The sequence below is a fragment of the Pristiophorus japonicus genome, chromosome 15, assembly GCF_044704955.1.
Source record: "Pristiophorus japonicus isolate sPriJap1 chromosome 15, sPriJap1.hap1, whole genome shotgun sequence".
Classification (NCBI taxonomy): Eukaryota; Metazoa; Chordata; class Chondrichthyes; family Pristiophoridae; genus Pristiophorus; species Pristiophorus japonicus.
Genome location: NC_091991.1, coordinates 95,505,701 through 95,528,007, shown reverse-complemented (window position 1 = coordinate 95,528,007; position 22,307 = coordinate 95,505,701). Strand labels below are relative to the sequence as shown.

Here is a 22,307-nt window from a genome sequence, read left to right as displayed (position 1 = left end):
GCTCTGTCCACAATTACTCCCTCGCTCTGTCCACAATTACTCCCTCGCTCTGTCCACAATTACTCCCTCGCTCTGTCCACAATTACTCCCTCGCTCTGTCCACGATTACTCCCTCGCTCTGTCCACGATTACTCCCTCGCTCTGTCCACAATTACTCCCTCGCTCTGTCCACAATTACTCCCTCGCTCTGTCCACTATTACTCCCTCGCTCACTCCACAATTACTCCCTCGCTCTCTCCACAATTACTCCCTCGCTCTCTCCACAATTACTCCCTCGCTCGGTCCACGATTACTCACTCGCTCTGTCCCCGATTACTCTCTCGCTCTGTCCCCGATTATTCTCTCGCTCTGTCCCCGATTACTCTCTCGCTCTGTCCCCTATTACTCTCTCGCTCTATCCCCAATTACTCTCTCGCTCTGTCATCGATTACACTCTCGCTCTGTCCCCGATTACTCTCTCGCTCTGTCTCCGATTAATCGCTCGCTCTGTCTCCGATTACTCTCTCGCTCTGTCCCCGATTACTCTCTCGCTCTGTCATCGATTACTCTCTCGCTCTGTCATCGATTACTCTCTCGCTCTGTCCCCGATTACTCTCTCTCTCCCTCCCCGATTAATCCCTTGGTCTGTCATCGATTACTCTCTCGCTCTGTCCCCGATTACTCTCTCGCTCCGATTACTCTCTCGCTCTCGCCCCGATTACTCGCTCGCTCTCGCCCCGATTACTCGCTCGCTCTCGCCCCGATTACTCGCTCGCTCTCGCCCCGATTACTCTCTTGCTCTGTCTCCGATTACTCTCTCGCTCTGTCATCGATTACACTCTCGCTCTGTCATCGATTACACTCTCGCTCTGTCCCCGATTACTCTCTCGCTCTCTCATCGATTACTCTCTCGCTCTGTCCGCGATTACTCTCTCGCTCTGTCCCCAATTTCTCGCTCGCTCTGTCCCCGATTTCTCGCTCGATCATCGATTGCGCTCTCGCTCTGTCCCCGATTACTCGCCTGCTCTGTCTCCGATTACTCTTTCGCTCTGTTTCCGATTACTCTCTCGCTCTGTCCGCGATTACTCTCTCGCTCTGTCCCCGATTACTCGCTCGCTCTGTCCCCGATTTCTCGCAGGATCATCGATTACACTCTCGCTCTGTCCCTGATTACTCGCTCGCTCTGTCCCCGATTACTCTCTCGCTCTGTCTCCGATTACTCTCTCGCTCTGTCCCCGATTACTCGGTCGCTCTGTCCACAATTACTCCCTCACTCTGTCCACATTTACTCCCTCGCTCTGTCCACAATTTTTCCCTCGCTCTGTCCACAATTACTCTCTCGCTCTGTCCCCGGTTACTCTCTCGCTCTGTCCCCGGTTACTCTCTCGCTCTGTCATCGTTTACTCTCTCGCCGTGTCATCGTTTACTCTCTCGCTCTGTCCCCGATTAATCCCTCGGTCTGTCATCGATTACTCTCTCGCTCTGTCCCCGATTACACTCTCGCTCTGTCCCCGATTACTCTCTCGCTCTGTCCCCGATTACTCTCTCGCTCTGTCCCCGATTACTCTCTCGCTCTGTCCCCGATTACTCTCTCGCACTGTCCCCGATTAATCCTCTGTCTGTCATCGATTACTCTCTCGCTCTGTCCCCGATTACACTCTCGCTCTGTCCCCGATTACTCTCTCGCTCTGTCCCCGATTACTCCCTCGCTCTGTCCACAATTACTCCCTCGCTCTGTCCACAATTACTCCCTCGCTCTGTCCACAATTACTCCCTCGCTCTGTCCACAATTACTCCCTCGCTCTGTCCACAATTAGTCCCTCGCTCTGTCATCGATTACTCGCGAACTCTGTCCCCGAATACTCTCTCACTCTGTCCCCGATTACTCTCTCGCTCTGTCCCCGATTACTCTCTCGCTCTGTCACCGATTACTCTCTCGCTCTGTCACCGATTACTCTCTCGCTCTGTCCCCGATTACTCTCTCACTCTGTCCCCGGTTACTCTCTCGCTCTGTCCCCGGTTACTCTCTCGCTCTGTCATCGTTTACTCTCTCGCTCTGTCCCCGATTACACTCTCGCTCTGTCCCCGATTACTCTCTCGCTCTGTCCCCGATTACTCTCTCGCTCTGTCCCCATATACTCTCTCGCTCTGTCCCGATTACTCTCTCGCTCTGTCCCCGATTACTCTCTCGCTCTGTCCCCGATTACTCTCTCGCTCTGTCCCCGATTACTCTCTCGCTCTGTCCCCGATTACTCTCTCGCTCTGTCCCCGATTACTCTCTCGCTCTGTCCCCGATTACTCTCTCGCTCTGTCATCGATTATTCTCTCGCTCTGTCATCGTTTACTCTCTCGCTCTGTCATCGTTTACTCTCTCGCTCTGTCCCCGATTAATCCTCTGTCTGTCATCGATTACTCTCTCGCTCTGTCCCCGATTACACTCTCGCTCTGTCCCCGATTACTCTCTCGCTCTGTCCCCGATTACTCACTCGCTCTCTCCCCGATTACTCTCTCGCTCTCTCCCCGATTACTCTCTCGCTTTGTATCCGATTACTCTCTAGCTCTGTCTCCGATTACTCTCTCGCTCTGTCTCCGATTACTCTCTCGCTCTGTCTCCGATTACTCTCTCGCTCTGTCCCCGATTACTCGTTCGCTCTGTCCCCGCTTACTCGCTCGCTCTGTCCCCGATTACTCTCTTGCTCTGTCCCCGATTACTCTCTCGCTGTGTCATCGTTTACTCTCTCGCTCTGTCCCCGATTAATCCCTCGGTCTGTCATCGATTACTCTATCGCTCTGTCCCCGATTACACTCTCGCTCTGTCCCCGATTACTCTCTCGCTCTGTCCCCGATTACTCCCTCGCTCTGTCCACAATTAAACCTCGCTCTGTCCACAATTACTCCCTCGCTCTGTCCACAAGTACTCCCTCGCTCTGTCCACAATTAGTCCCTCGCTCTGTCATCGATTACTCGCGAACTCTGTCCCCGAATACTCTCTCACTCTGTCCCCGATTACTCTCTCGCTCTGTCCCCGATTACTCTCTCGCTCTGTCATCGATTACTCTCTCGCTCTGTCACCGATTACTCTCTCGCTCTGTCCCCGATTACTCTCTCGCTCTGTCCCCGGTTACTCTCTCGCTCTGTCCCCGGTTACTCTCTCGCTCTGTCATCGTTTACTCTCTCGCTGTGTCATCGTTTACTCTCTCGCTCTGTCCCCGATTAATCCCTCGGTCTGTCATCGATTACTCTCTCGCTCTGTCCCCGATTACACTCTCGCTCTGTCCCCGATTACTCTATCGCTCTGTCCCCGATTACTCTCTCGCTCTGTCCCCGATTACTCTCTCGCTCTGTCCCGATTACTCTCTCGCTCTGTCCCCGATTACTCTCTCGCTCTGTCCCCGATTACTCACTCGCTCTGTCCCCGATTACTCTCTCGCTCTGTCCCCGATTACTCTCTCGCTCTGTCCCCGATTACTCTCTCGCTCTGTCATCGTTTACTCTCTCGCTCTGTCCCCGATTAATCCTCTGTCTGTCATCGATTACTCTCTCGCTCTGTCCCCGATTACACTCTCGCTCTGTCCCCGATTACTCTCTCGCTCTGTCCCCGATTACTCTCTCGCTCTCTCCCCGATTACTCTCTCGCTCTCTCCCCGATTACTCACTCGCTTTGTATCCGATTACTCTCTAGCTCTGTCTCCGATTACTCTCTCGCTCTGTCTCCGATTACTCTCTCGCTCTGTCCCCGATTACTCGTTCGCTCTGTCCCCGCTTACTCGCTCGCTCTGTCCCCGATTACTCTCTCGCTGTGTCATCGTTTACTCTCTCGCTCTGTCCCCGATTAATCCCTCGGTCTGTCATCGATTACTCTATCGCTCTGTCCCCGATTACACTCTCGCTTTGTCCCCGATTACTCTCTCGCTCTGTCCCCGATTACTCTCTCGCTCTGTCCCCGATTACTCTCTCGCTCTGTCCCCGATTACTCTCTCGCTCTGTCCCCGATTACTCTCTCGCTCTGTCCCCGATTACTCTCTCGCTCTGTCCCCGATTACTCTCTCGCTCTGTCCCCGATTACTCTCTCGCTCTGTCCCCGATTACTCTCTCGCTCTCTCCACGATTATTCTCTCGCTCTGTCATCGTTTACTCTCTCGCTCCGTCATCGTTTACTCTCTCGCACTGTCCCCAATTAATCCTCTGTCTGTCATCGATTACTCTCTCGCTCTGTCCCCGATTACTCTCTCGCTCTGTCCCCGATTACTCTCTCGCTCTCTCCCCGATTACTCTCTCGCTCTCTCCCCGATTACTCACTCGCTTTGTATCCGATTACTCTCTCGCTCTGTCTCCGATTACTCTCTCGCTCTGTCCCCGATTACTCGCTCGCTCTGTCCACGATTGCTCTCTCGCTCTGTCCCCGATTACTCCCTCGCTCTGTCCCTGATTACTCCCTCGCTCTGTCCCCGATTACTCCCTCGCTCTATCGATTGCTCTCTCGCTCTGTCCCCGATTACTCGATCGCACTGTCCCTGATTACTCCCTCGCTCTGTCCCCGATTACTCCCTCGCTCTATCGATTGCTCTCTCGCTCTGTCCCCGATTACTCGATCGCACTGTCCCCGATTACTCTCTCGCTCTGTCGCAGATTACTCGCCTACTCTATCCCCGATTAATCTCTTGCTCTGTCCCCAATTTCTCGCTCGATCATCAATTACACTCTCGCTCTGTCCGCGATTACTCGCTAGCTCCCTGTCTCCGATTACTCTCTCGCTCCCTGTCCCCGATTACTCGCTAGCTCTGTCCCCGATTACTCCCTCGCTCTGTATCCGATTACTCTCTCGCTCTGTCTCCGATTCTGCTCTCGCTCTGTCTCCGATTCCTCGCTCGCTCTGTCTCCGATTCCTCGCTCGCTCTGTCCCCGATTACTCGCTCGCTCTGTCCCCGATTACTCGCTCGCTGTCCCCGATTACACGCTCGCTCTGTCCCCGATTACTCGCTCGCTCTGTCCACGATTACTCGCTCGCTCTGTCCACGATTACACGCTCGCTCTGTCCCCGATTACTCGCTCGCTCTGTCCACGATTACTCGCTCGCTCTGTCCACGATTACTCGCTCGCTCTGTCCACGATTACTCGCTCGCTCTGTCCCCGATTACTCGCTCGCTCTGTCCACGATTACTCGCTCGCTCTGTCCCCGATTTCTCGCTCGCTCTGTCCCCGATTACTCTCTCGCTCTGTCGCCGATTACTCGCCTACTCTGTCCCCGATTACTCTCTTGCTCTGTCCCCGATTACTCTCTCGCTCTGTCCCCGATTACTCTCTCGCTCTGTCCCCGATTACTCTCTCGCTCTGTCGCCGATTACTCGCCTACTCTGTCCCCGATTACTCTCTTGCTCTGTCCCCAATTTCGCGCTCGATCATCGATTACACTCTCGCTCTGTCCACGATTACTCTCTCGCTCCCTGTCCCCAATTACTCTCTCGCTCTCTCCCCGATTTCTCGCTCGCTCTATAATCGATTATACTCTCGCTCTGTCCGCGATTACTTGCCTACTCTGGCCCCGATTACTCTCTCGCTCTGTCATCGATTACTCTCTCGCTCTGTCATCGATTACTCTCTCGCTCTGTCATCGATTACTCTCTCGCTCTGTCATCGATTACTCTCTCGCTCTACCCCGATTACTCGCTCGCTCTGTCCCCGATTACTCGCTCACTCTGTCCCCGATTACTCGCTCGCTATGTCCCTGATTACTTGCTCGCTCTGTCTCCGATTACTCGCTCGCTCTGTCGCCGATTACTCGCCTTCTTTGTCCCCGATTACTCTCCTACTCTGTCCCCAATTTCGCGCTCGATCATCGATTACACTCTCGCTCTGTCCACGATTACTCGCTCGCTCCCTGTCCCCAATTACTCGCTCACTCCCTGTCCCCAATTACTCGCTCGCTCCCTGTCCCCAATTACTCTCTCGCTCTGTCCCCGATTACTCGCTCGCTCTGTCCCCGATTACTCGCTCGCTCTGTCCCGGATTTCTCGCTCGCTCTATCCCCGATTACTCGCTCGCTCTGTCCCCGATTACTCTCTTGCTCTGTCATCAATTACTCTCGCTCTGTCATCGATTACTCTCTCGCTCTGTCCCCAATTGCTCTCTCGCTCTGCCCCGATTACTCGCTCACTCCCTGTCCCCAATTACTCGCTCGCTCCCTGTCCCCAATTACTCGCTCACTCCCTGTCCCCAATTACTCGCTCGCTCCCTGTCCCCAATTACTCTCTCGCTCTGTCCCCGATTACTCGCTCGCTCTGTCCCCGATTACTCGCTCGCTCTGTCCCCGATTACTCTCTCGCTCTATCCCCGATTACTCGCTCGCTCTGCCCCGATTACTCCCTCGCTCTGTCATCGATTACTCTTTCGCTCTGTCATCGATTACTCTCTCGCTCTGTCATCGATTACTCTCTCGCTCTGTCATCGATTACTCTCTTGCTCTGCCCCGATTACTCGCTCGCTCTGTCCCCGATTACTCGCTCACTCTGTCCCCGATTACTCGCTCACTCTGTCCCTGATTACTCACTCGCTCTGTCCCCGATTACTCGCTCGCTCTGTCCATGATTACGCGCTCGCTCTGTCCCCGATTACTCCCTCGCTCTGTCCCTGATTACTCTCTCGCTCTGTCCCCGATTACTCCCTCGCTCGATCGATTGCTCTCTCGTTCTGTCCCCGATTACTCGATCGCACTGTCCACGAATACTCGCTCGCTCTGTCCCCGATTACACGCTTGCTCTGTCCCCCATTACTCTCTCGCTCTGTCCCCCATTACTCTCTCGCTCTGTCCCCGATTTCTCGCTCACTCTATCATCGATTACACTCTTGCTCTGTCCGTGATTACTTGCCTACTCTGGCCCCGATTACTCTCTCGCTCTGTCATCGATTACTCTCTCGCTCCCTGTCCCCGATTACTCTCTCGCTCTCTCCCCGATTTCTCGCTCGCTCTGTCCCCGATTACTCTCTCGCTCCCCGTTCTCGATCACACTCTCGCTCTGTCCCTGATTACTCGCTCGCTCTGTCCCCGATTACTCTCTCGCTCTGTCCCCGATTACTCCCTCGCTCTGTCCACAATTACTCCCTCGCTCTGTCCACAATTACTCCCTCGCTCTGTCCACAATTACTCCCTCGCTCTGTCCACAATTACTCCCTCGCTCTGTCCACAATTACTCCCTCGCTCTGTCCACAATTACTCCCTCGCTCTGTCCACAATTACTCCCTCGCTCTGTCCACAATTACTCCCTCGCTCTGTCCACAATTACTCCCTCGCTCTGTCCACAATTACTCCCTCGCTCTGTCCACAATTACTCCCTCGCTCTGTCCACAATTACTCCCTCGCTCTGTCATCGATTACTCGCGAACTCTGTCCCCGAATACTCTCTCGCTCTGTCCTCGATTACTCTCTCGCTCTGTCCCCGATTACTCTCTCGCTTTGTCCCCGATTACTCTCTCGCTCTGTCCCCGATTGCTCTCTCGCTCTGTCGCCGATTACTCGCCTACTCTGTCCCCGATTACTCTCTCGCTCTGTCTCCGATTACTCTCTCGCTCTGTCTCCGATTCCTCGCTCGCTCTGTCTCCGATTCCTCGCTCGCTCTGTCCCCGATTACTCGCTCGCTGTCACCGATTACACGCTCGCTCTGTCCCCGATTACTCGCTCGCTCTGTCCCCGATTACCCGCTCGCTCTGTCCCCGATTACTCGCTCGCTCTGTCCCCGATTACTCGCTCGCTCTGTCCCGGATTTCTCGCTCGCTCTATCCCCGATTACTCGCTCGCTCTGTCCCCGATTACTCTCTTGCTCTGTCATCAATTACTCTCGCTCTGTCATCGATTACTCTCTCGCTCTGTCCCCAATTGCTCTCTCGCTCTGCCCCGATTACTCCCTCGCTCTGTCATCGATTACTCTTTCGCTCTGTCATCGATTACTCTCTCGCTCTGTCATCGATTACTCTCTCGCTCTGTCATCGATTACTCTCTTGCTCTGCCCCGATTACTCGCTCGCTCTGTCCCCGATTACTCGCTCACTCTGTCCCCGATTACTCGCTCACTCTGTCCCTGATTACTCGCTCGCTCTGTCCCCGATTACTCGCTCGCTCTGTCCATGATTACGCGCTCGCTCTGTCCCCGATTACTCCCTCGCTCTGTCCCTGATTACTCTCTCGCTCTGTCCACGATTACTCCCTCGCTCTGTCCACGATTACTCCCTCGCTCTGTCCACGATTACTCCCTCGCTCTGTGCACGATTACTCCCTCGCTCTGTCCACGATTACTCCCTCGCTCTGTCCACGATTACTCCCTCGCTCTGTCCACGATTACTCCCTCGCTCTGTCCACATTTACTCCCTCGCTCTGTCCACATTTACTCCCTCGCTCTGTCCACATTTACTCCCTCGCTCTGTCCACATTTACTCCCTCGCTCTGTCCACATTTACTCCCTCGCTCTGTCCACGATTACTCCCTCGCTCTGTCCACGATTACTCTCTCGCTCTGTCCCCGATTACTCTCTCGCTCTGTCCCCGATTACTCTCTCGCTCTGTCCCCGATTACTCTCTCGCTCTGTCCCCGATTACTCCCTCGCTCTGTACCCGATTACTCTCTCGTTCTATCCCCGATTACTCTCTCGCTCTATCCCCGATTACTCTCTCGCTCTGTCCCCGATTACTCTCTCGCTCTCTCCACAAATACTCCCTCGCTCTCTCCACAATTACTCCCTCGCTCTCTCCACAATTACTCCCTCGCTCTGTCCACAATTACTCCCTCGCTCTGTCCACAATTACTCCCTCGCTCTGTCCACAATTACTCCCTCGCTCTGTCCACAATTACTCCCTCGCTCTGTCCACAATTACTCCCTCGCTCTGTCCACAATTACTCCCTCGCTCTGTCCACAATTACTCCCTCGCTCTGTCCACAATTAGTCCCTCGCTCTGTCCACAATTACTCCCTCGCTCTGTCCACAATTACTCCCTCGCTCTGTCCACAATTACTCTCTCGCTCTGTCCACAATTACTCTCTCGCTCTGTCCCCGATTACTCTCTCGCTCTGTCCCCGATTACTCTCTCGCTCTGTCCCCGATTACTCTCTCGCTCTGTCCCCGATTGCTCTCTCGCTCTGTCCCCGATTACTCTCTCGCTCTGTCCCCGATTACTCTCTCGCTCTGTCCCCGATTACTCTCTCGCTCTGTCTCCGATTACACTCTCGCTCTGTCATCGAGTACTCGCTAACTCTGTCCCCGATTACTCGCTCACTGTCTCCAATTACTCTCTCGCTCTGTCTCCGATTACTCTCTCGCTCTGTCCCCGATTACACTCTCGCTCTATCCCCGATTACTCTCTCGCTCTCTCCCCGATTACTCTCTCGCCCTGTCCACGATTACTCTCTCGCTCTGTCTCCGATTACTCTCTCGCTCTGTCATCCATTACACTCTCGCTCTATCCCCAATTACTCTCTCGCTCTGTCTCCGATTACACTCTCGCTCCGTCCCCGATTACTCCCTTGCTCTGTCCACAATTACTCCCTCGCGCTGTCATCGATTATTCGTTAACTCTGTCCCCGAATACTCTCTCGCTCTGTCCCCGATTAATCCCTCGGTCTGTCATCGATTACTCTCTCTCTCACTCTGTCCCCGATTACTCTCTCACTCTGTCCCCGATTACTCTCTCGCTCTGTCATCGATTACTCTCTCGGTCTGTCCCCAATTACTCTCTCGCTCTGACCCCAATTACTCTCTCGCTCTGTCCCCGGTTATTCTCTCGCTGTGTCATCGTTTATTCTCTCGCTGTCCCCGATTACTCTCTCGCTCTCTCATCGATTACTCTCTCGCTCTGTCCGCGATTACTCTCCCGCTCTGTCCCCGATTACTCTCTCGCTCTGTCCCCGATTACTCTCTCGCTCTGTCGCCGATTACTCGCTCGCTCTGTCCCTGATTTCTCGCTCGATCATCGATTACGCTCTCGCTCTGTCCCCGATTACTCTCTCGCTCTGTCTCCGATTACTCCCTCACTTTGTATCCGATTACTCTCTCGCTCTGTCTCCGATTACTCTCTCGCTCTGTCCCCGATTACTCGTTCGCTCTGTCCCCGATTCCTCGCCCGCTCTGTCCCCGATTACTCTCTCGCTCTGTCCCCGATTACACTCTCGCTCTGTCTCCGATTACTCGCTCGATCTGTCCCCGATTACTCTCTCGCTCTGTACCCGATTACTCTCTCGCTCTGTCTCCGATTACTCTCTCGCTCTGTCCCCGATTACTCCCTCGCTCTGTCCCCGATTACTCCCTCGCTCTGTCCCCGATTACTCCCTTGCTCTGTCCACAATTACTCCCTCGCTCTGTCCCCGAATACTCTCTCGCTCTGTCTCCAATTACTCTCTCGCTCTGTCCCCGAATACTCTCTCACTCTGTCCCCAATTACTCTCTCGCTCTGTCCCCAATTACTCTCTCGCTCTGTCCCCAATTACTCTCTCGCTCTGTCCCCAATTACTCTCTCGCTCTGTCCCCAATTACTCTCTCGCTCTGTCCCCAATTACTCTCTCGCTCTGTCCCCAATTACTCTCTCGCTCTGTCCCCAATTACTCTCTCGCTCTGTCCCCAATTACTCTCCCGCTCTGTCCCCAATTACTCTCTCGCTCTGTCCCCGGTTACTCTCTCGCTGTGTCATCGTTTACTCTCTCGCTCTGTCCCCGATTAATCCCTCGGTCTGTCATCGATTACTCTCTCGCTCTCTCCCCGATTACACTCTCGCTCTCTCCCCGATTACTCTCTCGCCCTGTCCCCGATTACTCTCTCGCTCTGTCTCCGATTACTCTCTCGCCCTGTCCCCGATTACTCTCTCGCTCTGTCATCGATTACTCTCTCGCTCTGTCCCCGATTACTCTCTCGCTCTATCCCCGATTACTCTCTCGCTCTGTCCCCAATTACTCTCTCGCTCTGTCCCCGGTTACTCTCTCGCTCTCTCCCCAATTACTCTCTCGCTCTCGCCCCGATTACTCGCTCGCTCTGTCTTCAATTACTCTCTCGCTCTGTCTCCGATTACTCTCTCGCTCTGTCATCGATTACATAGAAACATAGAAAATAGGTGCAGGAGTAGGCCATTCGGCCCTTCTAGCCTGCACCGCCATTCAATGAGTTCATGGCTGAACATTCAACTTCAGTACCCCATTCCTGCTTTCTCGCCATACCCCTTGATCCCCCTAGTAGTAAGGACCTCATCTAACTCCTTTTTGAATATATTTAGTAAATTGGCCTCAACAACTTTCTGTGGTAGAGAATTCCACAGGTTCACCACTCTCTGGGTGAACAAGTTCCTCCGCATCTCGGTCCTAAATGGCTTACCCTTTATCCTTAGACTGTGGCCTCTGGTTCTGGACTTCCCCAACATTGGGAACATTCTTCCTGCATCTAACCTGTCTAACCCCGTCAGAATTTTAAATGTTTCTATGAGGTCCCCTCTCATTCTTCTGAACTCCAGTGAATACAAGCCCAGTTGATCCAGTCTTTCTTGATAGGTCAGTCCCGCCATCCCGGGTATCAGTCTGGTGAACCTTCGCTGCACTCCCTCAATAGCAAGAATGTCCTTCCTCAGGTTAGGAGACCAAAACTGTACACAATACTCCAGGTGTGGCCTCACCAAGGCCCTGTACAACTGTAGCAACACCTCCCTGCCCCTGTACTCAAATCCCCTCGCTATGAAGGCCAACATGCCATTTGCTTTCTTAACCGCCTGCTGTACCTGCATGCCAACCTTCAATGACTGATGTACCACGACACCCAGGTCTCTTTGCACCTCCCCTTTTCCTAATCTGTCACCATTCAGATAATAGTCTGTCTCTCTGTTTTTACCACCAAAGTGGATAACCTCACATTTATCCACATTATACTTCATCTGCCATGCATTTGCCCACTCACCTAACCTATCCAAGTCACTCTGCAGCCTCACAGCATCCTCCTCGCAGCTCACACTGCCACCCAACGTAGTGTCATCCGCAAATTTGGAGATACTACATTTAATCCCCTCATCTAAATCATTAATGTACAGTGTAAACAGCTGGGGCGCAGCACAGAACCTTGTGGTACCCCACTAGTCACTGCCTGCCATTCTGAAAAGTACCCATTTACTCCTACTCTTTGCTTCCTGTCTGACAACCAGTTCTCAATCCATGTCAGCACACTACCCCCAATCCCATGTGCTCTAACTTTGCACATCAATCTCTTGTGTGGGACCTTGTCGAACGCCTTCTGAAAGTCCAAATATACCACATCAACTGGTTCTCCCTTGTCCACTCTACTGGAAACATCCTCAAAAAATTCCAGAAGATTTGTCAAGCATGATTTCCCTTTCACAAATCCATGCTGAATTGGACCTATCATGTCACCGCTTTCCAAATGCACTGCTGTGACATCCTTAATAATTGATTCCATCATTTTACCCACTACCGATGTCAGGCTGACCGGTCTATAATTCCCTGTTTTCTCTCTCCCTCCTTTTTTAAAAAGTGGGGTTACATTGGCTACCCTCCACTCTATAGGAACTGATCCAGAGTCAATGGAATGTTGGAAAATGACTGTCAATGCATCCACTATTTCCAAGGCCACCTCCTTAAGTACTCTGGGATGCAGTCCATCAGGCCCTGGGGATTTATCAGCCTTCAATCCCATCAATTTCCCCAACACAATTTCCCGGCTAATAAGGATTTCCCTCAGTTCCTCCTCCTTACTAGACCCCACGACCCCTTTTATAACCGGAAGGTTGTTTGTGTCCTCCTTTGTGAATACCGAACCAAAGGACTTGTTCAATTGGTCTGCCATTTCTTTGTTCCCCGTTATGACTTCCCCTGATTCTGACTGCAGGGGACCTATGTTTGTCTTTACTAACCTTTTTCTCTTTACATACCTATAGAAACTTTTGCAATCCGTCTTAATGTTCCCTGCAAGCTTCTTCTCATACTCCATTTTCCCTGCCCTAATCAAACCCTTTGTCCTCCTCTGCTGAGTTCTAAATTTCTCCCAGTCCCCAGGTTCGCTGCTATTTCTGGCCAATTTGTATGCCACTTCCTTGGCTTTAATACTATCCCTGATTTCCCTTGATAGCCACGGTTGAGCCACCTTCCCTTTTTTTATTTTTATGCCAGACAGGAATGTACAATTGTTGTAGTTCATCCATGCGGTCTCTAAATGTCTGCCATTGCCCATCCACAGTCAACCCCTTAAGTATCATTCGCCAATCCATCCCAGCCAATTCACGCTTCATACTTTCAAATTTAGCCTTCTTTAAGTTCTGGACCATGGTCTCTGAATTAACTGTTTCATTCTCCATCCTAATGCAGAATTCCACCATATTATGGTCACTCTTCCCCAAGGGGCCTCGCACAACGAGATTGCTAATTAATCCTCTCTCATTACATAACACCCAGTCTAAGATGGCCTCTCCCCTAGTTGGTTCCTCGACATATTGGTCTAAAAAAACCATCCCTTATGCACTCCAGGAAATCCTCCTCCACCGTATTGCTTCCAGTTTGGTTAGCCCAATCTATGTGCATATTAAAGTCACCCATTATAACTGCTGCACCTTTATTGCATGCACCCCTAATTTCCTGTTTGATGCCCTCCCGCTCTGTCCGCGATTACACTCTCGTCCGTCCCCGAGTACTCTCTCGCTCTGTCTCCGAGTACACTCTCGCTCTGTCATCGAGTACTCGCTAACTCTGTCCCCGATTACTCGCTCAATCTGTCTCCAATTACCCTCTCGCTCTGTTCCCGATTACTCTCTCGCTCTGTCCCCGATTACTCTCTCGCTGTGTCATCGTTTATTCTCTCGCTGTCCCCGATTACTTACTCGCTCTGTCCCCGATTACTCTCTCGCTCTCTCATCAATTACTCTCTCGCTCTGTCCCCGATTACTCTCTCGCTCTGTCGGCGATTACTCGCTCGCTCTGTCCCTGATTTCTCGCTCGATCATCGATTACGCTCTCGCTCTGTCCCCGATTACTCGCCTACTCTGTCCCCGATTACTCTCTCGCTCTGTCCCCGATTACTCGCCTACTCTGTCCCCGATTACTCTCTCGCTCTGTCCCCGATTACTCCCTCGCTTTGTATCCGATTACTCTCTCGCTCTGTCCCCGATTACTCTCTCGCTCTGTCCCCGATTACTCCCTCGCTTTGTATCCGATTACTCTCTCGCTCTGTCCCCGATTACTCGTTTGCTCTGTCCCCGATTACTCTCTCGCTCTGTCTCCGATTACTCGCTCAATCTGTCCCCGATTACTCTCTCGCTCTGTCCCCGATTACTCTCTCGCTCTGTCCCCGGTTACTCTCTCGCTGTGTCATCGTTTACTCTCTCGCTGTGTCATCGTTTACTCTCTCGCTCTTTCCCCGATTAATCCCTCGGTCTGTCATCGATTACACTCTCGCTCTGTCCCCGATTACACTCTCGCTCTGTCCCCGATTACTCTCTCGCTCTCTCCCCGATTACTCTCTCGCCCTGTCCCCGATTACTCTCTCGCTCTGTCCCCGATTACTCTCTCGCCCTGTCCCCGATTACTCTCTCGCTCTGTCCCCGATTACTCTCTCGCCCTGTCCCCGATTACTCTCTCGCTCTGTCCCCGATTACACTCTCGCTCTGTCCCCGATTACTCACTCGCTCTGTCCCCGATTACTCTCTCGCTCTGTCCCCGATTACTCTCTCGCTCTGTCCCTGATTTCTCGCTCGCTCTATCATCGATTATGCTCTCGCTCTGTCCCCGATTACTCTCTCGCTCTGTCCCCGATTACTCTCTCGCTCTGTCATCGATTACACTCTCGCTCTGTCCCCGATTACACCCTCGCTCTGTCCCCGATTACTCCCTCGCTCTATCGATTACTCTCTCGCTCTGTCCCCGATTACTCCCTCGCTCTATCGATTACTCTCTCGCTCTGTCCCCGATTACACCCTCGCTCTGTCCCCGATTACTCCCTCGCTCTATCGATTACTCTCTCGCTCTGTCCCCGATTACACCCTCGCTCTGTCCCCGATTACTCCCTCGCTCTATCGATTACTCTCTCGCTCTGTCCCCGATTACTCGCACGCATTGTCCACGATTATTCTCTCGCTCTGTCCCCGATTACTCGCTCTGTCCCCGATTACTCGCTTGCTCTGTCCCCGATTACACGCTCTGTCCCCGATTACTCTTTCGCTCTGTCTCCGTTCACTCTCTCGCTCTATCCCCGATTACTCTCTCCCTCTGTTCCCGATTATTCACTCGCTCTGCCTCCGAATACTCTCTCGCTCTGTCCCCCGATTACACGCTCGCTCTGTCCCCAATTACTCTCTCGTCCTGTCCCCGATTACTCTCTCGCCCTGTCCCCGATTACTCGCTCTGTCCCCGATTACTCGCTCGCTCTGTCCCCGATTACTCACTCTGTCCCCGATTACTCTCTCGCCCTGTCCCCAATTACTCTCTCGTCCTGTCCCCGATTACTCGCTCGCTCTGTCCCCGATTACTCACTCTGTCCCCGATTACTCGCTCGCTCTGTCCCCGATTACCCTCTCGCTCTGTCCCCAATTACTCTCTCGCTCTGTCCCCGATTACTCTCTCGCTCTGTCCCCGATTACTCTCTCGCTCTGTGTCTCCAATTACTCTCTCGCTCTTTCCCCGATTACTCTCTCGCGTCCGTCTCCGATTACTCGCTCGCTCTGTCCGCAATTATTCTCTCCCTCCCTGTTTAACAAGTATTTATATCGTGCTTTTACCATCGTAAAACGTTCCAAGGCATTCTATGATTAATCTTTATTTACAGACTTATTTCTTGATTCAGCTTTATTGAGCTGAATTTTCTGACCTGTCTGTTGCTTCCATTACAATGTGTGGTTTCGCAGTCTGTGTTCCTCTTTAAGCAACTGTGGCTGGTTTCATCTATGCTGCCTCCACAATGCGCTCATGATAGTGCGTGACATACATATCGTCGAAATCCTGCCTGATCCAGATTCAGGTTCCTTGCTGACCTGTTGTAGATGTTCTTAAAAGCTCGTGAATTGTGCAGCCTCTCAGTCCCCGTCTGGATCCTTAACAGTTCTCGTGTTACTGGATCCCCATCACTCGGTCCCCGTGTTACTGGATCCCCATCACTCGGTCCCCGTGTTACTGGATCACCATCACTCAGTTCCTGTGTTACTGGATTCCCAGTTGGTCCCCGTGCTACTGGATTCCCATCACTCAGTCCCCATGTTACTGGATCCCCATCAGTCGGTCCCCATGTTACTGGAGCCCCATTAGTCGGTCCCCATGTTACTGGATCCCCATCACTCGGTCCCCGTGGTACTGGATCCCCATCACTCAGTTCCTGTGTTACTGGATCCCCAGTCGGTCCCCTGTGTTGCTGGATCCCCAGTCGGTCCCCATGCTACTGGATCCCCATCAGTCGGTCCCCATGTTACTGGATCCCCATCAGTCGGTCCCCGTGTTACTGGAGCCCCAGCAGTCGGTCCCCGTGTTACTGGAGCCCCAGCAGTCGGTCCCCATGTTACTGGATCCCCATCACTCGGTCCCTGTGTTACTGGATCCACATCACTCTGTCCCTGTGTTACTGGATCTCCATCACTCGGTTCCCGTGTCACTGGATCTCATGTCGGTCCCAGTGTTACTGGATCCCCATCATTCGGTCCCTGTGTTACTGGATCCTCATCACTCAGTCCCTGTGTTACTTGATCCTCATCACTCGGTCCCCGTGTTACTGGATCTCCATCACTCGGCCCCCATGTTACTGGATCCCCATCACCCGATTCCCATGTTACTGGATCCCATGTCGGTCCCAGTGTTACTGGATCCCCATCACTCGGCCCCCATGTTACTGGATCCCCATCGCTTGGTCCCAGTGTTACTGGATCCCCATCACTTGGTCCCCATGTTACTGGATCCCCATCACTCGGTCCCCATGTTACTGGATCCCCATTACTCGGTCCCCGTGTTACTGGATCCTCATCACTCGGTCCCCGTGTTACTGGATCCTCGTCACTCGGTCCCCGTGTCATTGGAGCCCCATCACTTGGCCCCCGTGTCATTGGTCCCCATCACTCGGTCCCAGTGTTTTTGGATCCCCATCAGCCGGTCCCCGTATTACTGGATCTCCACCAATCGGTCCGCATATTACTTGATCCCCATCAGTCAGTCCCCGTATTACTGGATCCCCATCAGTCGGTCCACGTATTACTTGATCCCCATCAGTCGGTCCCCGTATTACTTGATCCCCATCAGTCGGTCCCCGTATTACTGGATCTCCATCAGTCGGTCCCCGTATTACTGGATCCCTATCAGTCAGTCCCCGTATTACTGGATCCCCATATGTCGGTCCACGTATTACTTGATCCCCATCAGTCGGTCCCCATATTACTTGATCCCCATCAGTCGGTCCCCGTATTACTTGATCCCCATCAGTCGGTCCCCGTATTATTGGATCTCCATCAGTCGGTCCCCGTATTACTGGATCCCTATCAGTCAGTCCCCGTATTACTGGATCCCCGTCTGTCGGTCCCCGTATTACTGGATCTGCATCAGTCGGTCCCCGTATTACTGGATCCCTATCAGTCAGTCCCCGTAATACTGGATCCCCATCACTCGGTTCCCGTGTTACTGGATCCCAATCAGTCGGTCCCTGTGTTACTGGATTCCGACCCGTACCCTCACACAGTGAGCTAAGTCGGACACTGGGTTAATGGCTATAACTCTTTCTGATGAGCTTTAGATGTGAATGACTTTCTCCTTAATGAATGAGGGTGACTAAGCCATTGGTGCCATCTCTCTGAAAGCCTTTGCTAAACCTTAAACATGCCAGCCACACCCAAACTGAAGGTAGGAGATTTATTTGAGTAGCAGTGCCTGTAACTCGTAGATCAGTTGGGACTGCCGAACTCATCAGCTAGAAACGTGGAATTCCATCCTCCACAGGTACACATCGCAATCCAGATCGGATGTACAATGACGGTATTTGGGCAGAGGGTATTGAATGGGCTGAGGGTGGTGGGTGAGAGGACAGGGAAACAGAAGATTAATAAACTGAGTCGAGTTGAGGGGTCAGTCACAATGGGCCGGACTGCAGAATGAGACAAAGAGGGAGTGAAAGCGAGGGACTCTTCGCAACAGCCAGTCTGGGTCTGATTTACGAAAACCGGAGATCTTCTGATGCCAGAATCCCTTCACTCTATAGCTCAGTGTCAGGGGATGGAAGTGAAGGGGCAGGTGGGCAGGGAGAGTGTGGGGTTCTCCTGTCGACTCCCTTTCCTAGCCGTCTGAATCATCTGAGCTTACAGCCTCGTAAATCCATCGATTCATTCCATCGTACAGTCTAGCTATCCCACCCCTCAGGGGGTAGGGAATCCAATTGTTGTCAAGAAGAGCACAACATCTACCTGAGGCTCCTTCAGCGTACGGTTCCTGGCGGCCATCCATTCCAACCGGGCTCATTGTCGGGAGTGGAGGAGGGGACATCTCGTCCTACACAGGACAAAAGGAAATTCATTAACCACACGCAAAAAGGTTATGGTAACACATGGACTGTACACAGTGTACAGTACAGATGCTGACAAGTCCCATTTCCAGCCCCTGTCAGCTGCTAGAAAAAAGCTCGACACAGTGAGGGAATCAGGTGTGCAGTTGGGACTCGAGCCGGGACTGGTCAGCTGCTGGAAAAAAGCTAGCCACCGCAGCAAAGGTCTTGAGAGGGCAACAAATCCAAAGTGGGTGACAAAGTTCGACGTCATCACAATCCAAGTAGCCGATTGGCTGCGTATCTTGAAGCGTGGTGGAGCCCAGTGGAGGAGTCGGGACCCAGGAACAGGAACGGGAGAAGCGGAGGTCGGAAGCGGCGAGGAGCAGAGGTCGGGACGGGAGGTTGGAAGCGGCGAGGAGCAGAGGTCGGGACGGGAGGGGAGCGGAGGTCGGGACGGGAGAGGAGCGGAGGTCGGGACGGGAGGGGAGCGGAGGTCGGGACGGGAGAGGAGCGGAGGTCGGGACGGGAGAGGAGCGGAGGTCGGGACGGGAGAGGAGCGGAGGTCGGGACGGGAGAGGAGCGGAGGTCGGGACGGGAGAGGAGCGGAGGTCGGGACGGGAGAGGAGCGGAGGTCGGGACGGGAGAGGAGCGGAGGTCGGGACGGGAGAGGAGCGGAGGTCGGGACGGGAGAGGAGCGGAGGTCGGGACGGGAGAGGAGCGGAGGTCGGGACGGGAGAGGAGCGGAGGTCGGGACGGTAGAGGAGCGGAGGTCGGGACGGGAGAGGAGCGGAGGTCGGGACGGGAGGGGAGAGGAGCGGAGGTTGGGACGGGAGGGGAGAGGAGCGGAGGTCAGGACGGGAGAGGAGCAGAGGTCGGGACGGGAGAGGAGCGGAGGTCGGGACGGGAGAGGAGCAGAGGTCGGGACGGGAGAGGAGCGGAGTTCGGGTACGGGAGGGGAGCGGAGGTCGGGACGGGAGAGGAGCAGAGGTCGGGACGGGAGAGGAGCGGAGGTCGGGACGGGAGAGGAGCAGAGGTCGGGACGGAAGAGGAGCAGAGGTCGGGACGGGAGAGGAGCAGAGGTCGGGATGGGAGGGGAGAGGAGCAGAGGTCGGGACGGGAGGTCGGGAGGGGAGAGGAGCGGAGGTCGGGACGGGAGGTCGGGAGGGGAGAGGAGCGGAGGTCGGGACGGGAGGGGAGCGGAGGTCGGGACGGGAGGGGAGCGGAGGTCGGGACGGGAGAGGAGCGGAGGTCGGGACGGGAGGGGAGCGGAGGTCGGGACGGGAGGGGAGCGGAGGTCGGGACGGGAGGGGAGCAGAGGTTGGGACGGGAGGGGAGAGGAGCAGAGGTCGGGACGGGAGGTCGGGAGGGGAGAGGAGCGGAGGTCGGGACGGGAGGGGAGAGGAGCAGAGGTCGGGATGGGAGGTCGGGAGGGGAGAGGAGCGGAGGTCGGGACGGGAGGTCGGGAGGGGAGAGGAGCGGAGGTCGGGACGGGAGGTCGGGAGGGGAGAGGAGCGGAGGTCGGGACGGGGGAGGAGCGGAGGTCGGGACGGGAGAGGAGCAGAGGTCGGGACGGGAGAGGAGCGGAGGTCGGGAGGGGAGAGGAGCGGAGGTCGGGACGGGAGAGGAGCGGAGGTCGGGACGGGAGAGGAGCGGAGGTCGGGACGGGAGAGGAGCAGAGGTCGGGACGGGAGAGGAGCGGAGGTCGGGAGGGGAGAGGAGCGGAGGTCGGGACGGGAGAGGAGCGTTAGTCGGGACGGGAGAGGAGCGGAGGTCGGGACGGGAGAGGAGCGGAGGTCGGGACGGGAGAGGAGAGGAGGTCGGGACGGGAGAGGAGCGGAGGTCGGGACGGGAGAGGAGCGGAGGTCGGGACGGGAGAGGAGCGGAGGTCGGGACGGGGGAGGAGCGGAGGTCGGGACGGGAGAGGAGCAGAGGTCGGGATGGGAGGTCGGGAGGGGAGAGGAGCGGAGGTCGGGACGGGGGAGGAGCGGAGGTCGGGACGGGAGGTCGGGACGGGAGAGGAGCGGAGGTCGGGACGGGGGAGGAGCGGAGGTCGGGACGGGAGAGGAGCGGAGGTCGGGACGGGAGAGGAGCGGAGGTCGGGACGGGAGAGGAGAGGAGAGGAGGTCGGGACGGGAGAGGAGCGGAGGTCGGGACGGGAGAGGAGCGGAGGTCGGGACGGGAGAGGAGCGGAGGTCGGGACGGGAGGGGAGAGGAGCGGAGGTCGGGACGGGAGGGGAGTGGAGGTCGGGAGAGGAGTGGAGGTCGGGACGGGAGAGGAGCGGAGGTCGGGACGGGAGAGGAGCGGAGTTCGGGACGGGAGAGGAGCGGAGGTCGGGACGGGAGAGGAGTGGAGGTCGGGAGAGGAGCGGAGGTCGGGACGGGAGAGGAGAGGAGAGGAGGTCGGGACGGGAGGGGAGCGGAGGTCGGGACGGGAGAGGAGCGGAGGTCGGGACGGGAGAGGAGTGGAGGTCGGGAGAGGAGCGGAGGTCGGGACGGGAGAGGAGCGGAGGTCGGGACGGGAGAGGAGCAGAGGTCGGGACGGAAGGGGAGAGGAGCGGTGGTCGGGACGGGAGAGGAGCAGAGGTCGGGACGGGAGAGGAGCGGAGGTCGGGACGGGAGAGGAGCGGAGGTCGGGACGGGAGAGGAGTGGAGGTCGGGAGAGGAGCGGAGGTCGGGACGGGAGAGGAGCGGAGGTCGGGACGGGAGAGGAGCGGAGGTCGGGACGGGAGAGGAGAGGAGAGGAGGTCGGGACGGGAGGGGAGCGGAGGTCGGGACGGGAGAGGAGCGGAGGTCGGGACGGGAGAGGAGCGGAGGTCGGGACGGGAGGTCGGGAGGGGAGAGGAGCGGAGGTCGGGACGGGGGAGGAGCGGAGGTCGGGACGGGAGATCGGGAGGGGAGAGGAGCGGAGGTCGGGACGGGAGAGGAGCGGAGGTCGGGACGGGGGAGGAGCGGAGGTCGGGACGGGAGAGGAGCGGAGGTCGGGACGGGAGAGGAGCGGAGGTCGGGACGGGAGAGGAGAGGAGAGGAGGTCGGGACGGGAGAGGAGCGGAGGTCGGGACGGGAGAGGAGCGGAGGTCGGGACGGGAGAGGAGCGGAGGTCGGGACGGGAGAGGAGCGGAGGTCGGGAGAGGAGCGGAGGTCGGGACGGGAGAGGAGCGGAGGTCGGGACGGGAGAGGAGCGGAGGTCGGGACGGGAGAGGAGCGGAGGTCGGGACGGGAGGGGAGAGGAGCGGTGGTCGGGACGGGAGAGGAGCGGAGGGCGGGAAGGGAGAGGAGCGGAGGTCGGGTCGGGAGAGGAGCGGAGGTCGGGACGGGAGAGGAGCGGAGGTCGGGACGGGAGAGGAGCGGAGGTCGGGACGGGAGAGGAGCGGAGGTCGGGACGGGAGAGGAGCGGAGGTCGGGTCGGGAGAGGAGCGGAGGTCGGGTCGGGAGAGGAGCGGAGGTCGGGAAGGGAGAGGAGCGGAGGTCGGGTCGGGAGAGGAGCGGAGGTCGGGTCGGGAGAGGAGCGGAGGTCGGGAAGGGAGAGGAGCGGAGGTCGGGTCGGGAGAGGAGCGGAGGTCGGGACGGGAGAGGAGCGGAGGTCGGGACGGGAGAGGAGCGGAGGTCGGGACGGGAGAGGAGCGGAGGTCGGGACGGGAGAGGAGCGGAGGTCGGGACGGGAGAGGAGCGGAGGTCGGGAGGGGAGAGGAGCGGAGGTCGGGACGGGACGGGAGAGGAGCGGTGGTCGGGACGGGAGAGGAGCGGAGGGCGGGACGGGAGCGGAGCGGAGGTCGGGACGGGAGAGGAGCGGAGGTCGGGAGGGGAGAGGAGCGGAGGTCGGGACGGGAGAAGAGCTGAGGTCGGGAGGGGAGAGGAGCGGAGG

The 22,307-nt window shown here is 56.0% G+C and overlaps 1 protein-coding gene across 3 annotated transcripts in view; it reads right to left on the bottom strand.

Moving 5' to 3' along the window:
- mical3a (microtubule associated monooxygenase, calponin and LIM domain containing 3a) overlaps positions 1-22,307 on the bottom strand; it is a 637,446-nt gene that overhangs the window by 259,421 nt on the left and 355,718 nt on the right. For all 3 annotated transcript variants that reach the window (XM_070900720.1, XM_070900722.1, XM_070900721.1), the window contains one exon: positions 18,366-18,450. In XM_070900720.1, the coding sequence (XP_070756821.1) occupies positions 18,366-18,450 (85 nt within the window). The remainder of the gene's footprint in view (positions 1-18,365; positions 18,451-22,307) is intronic.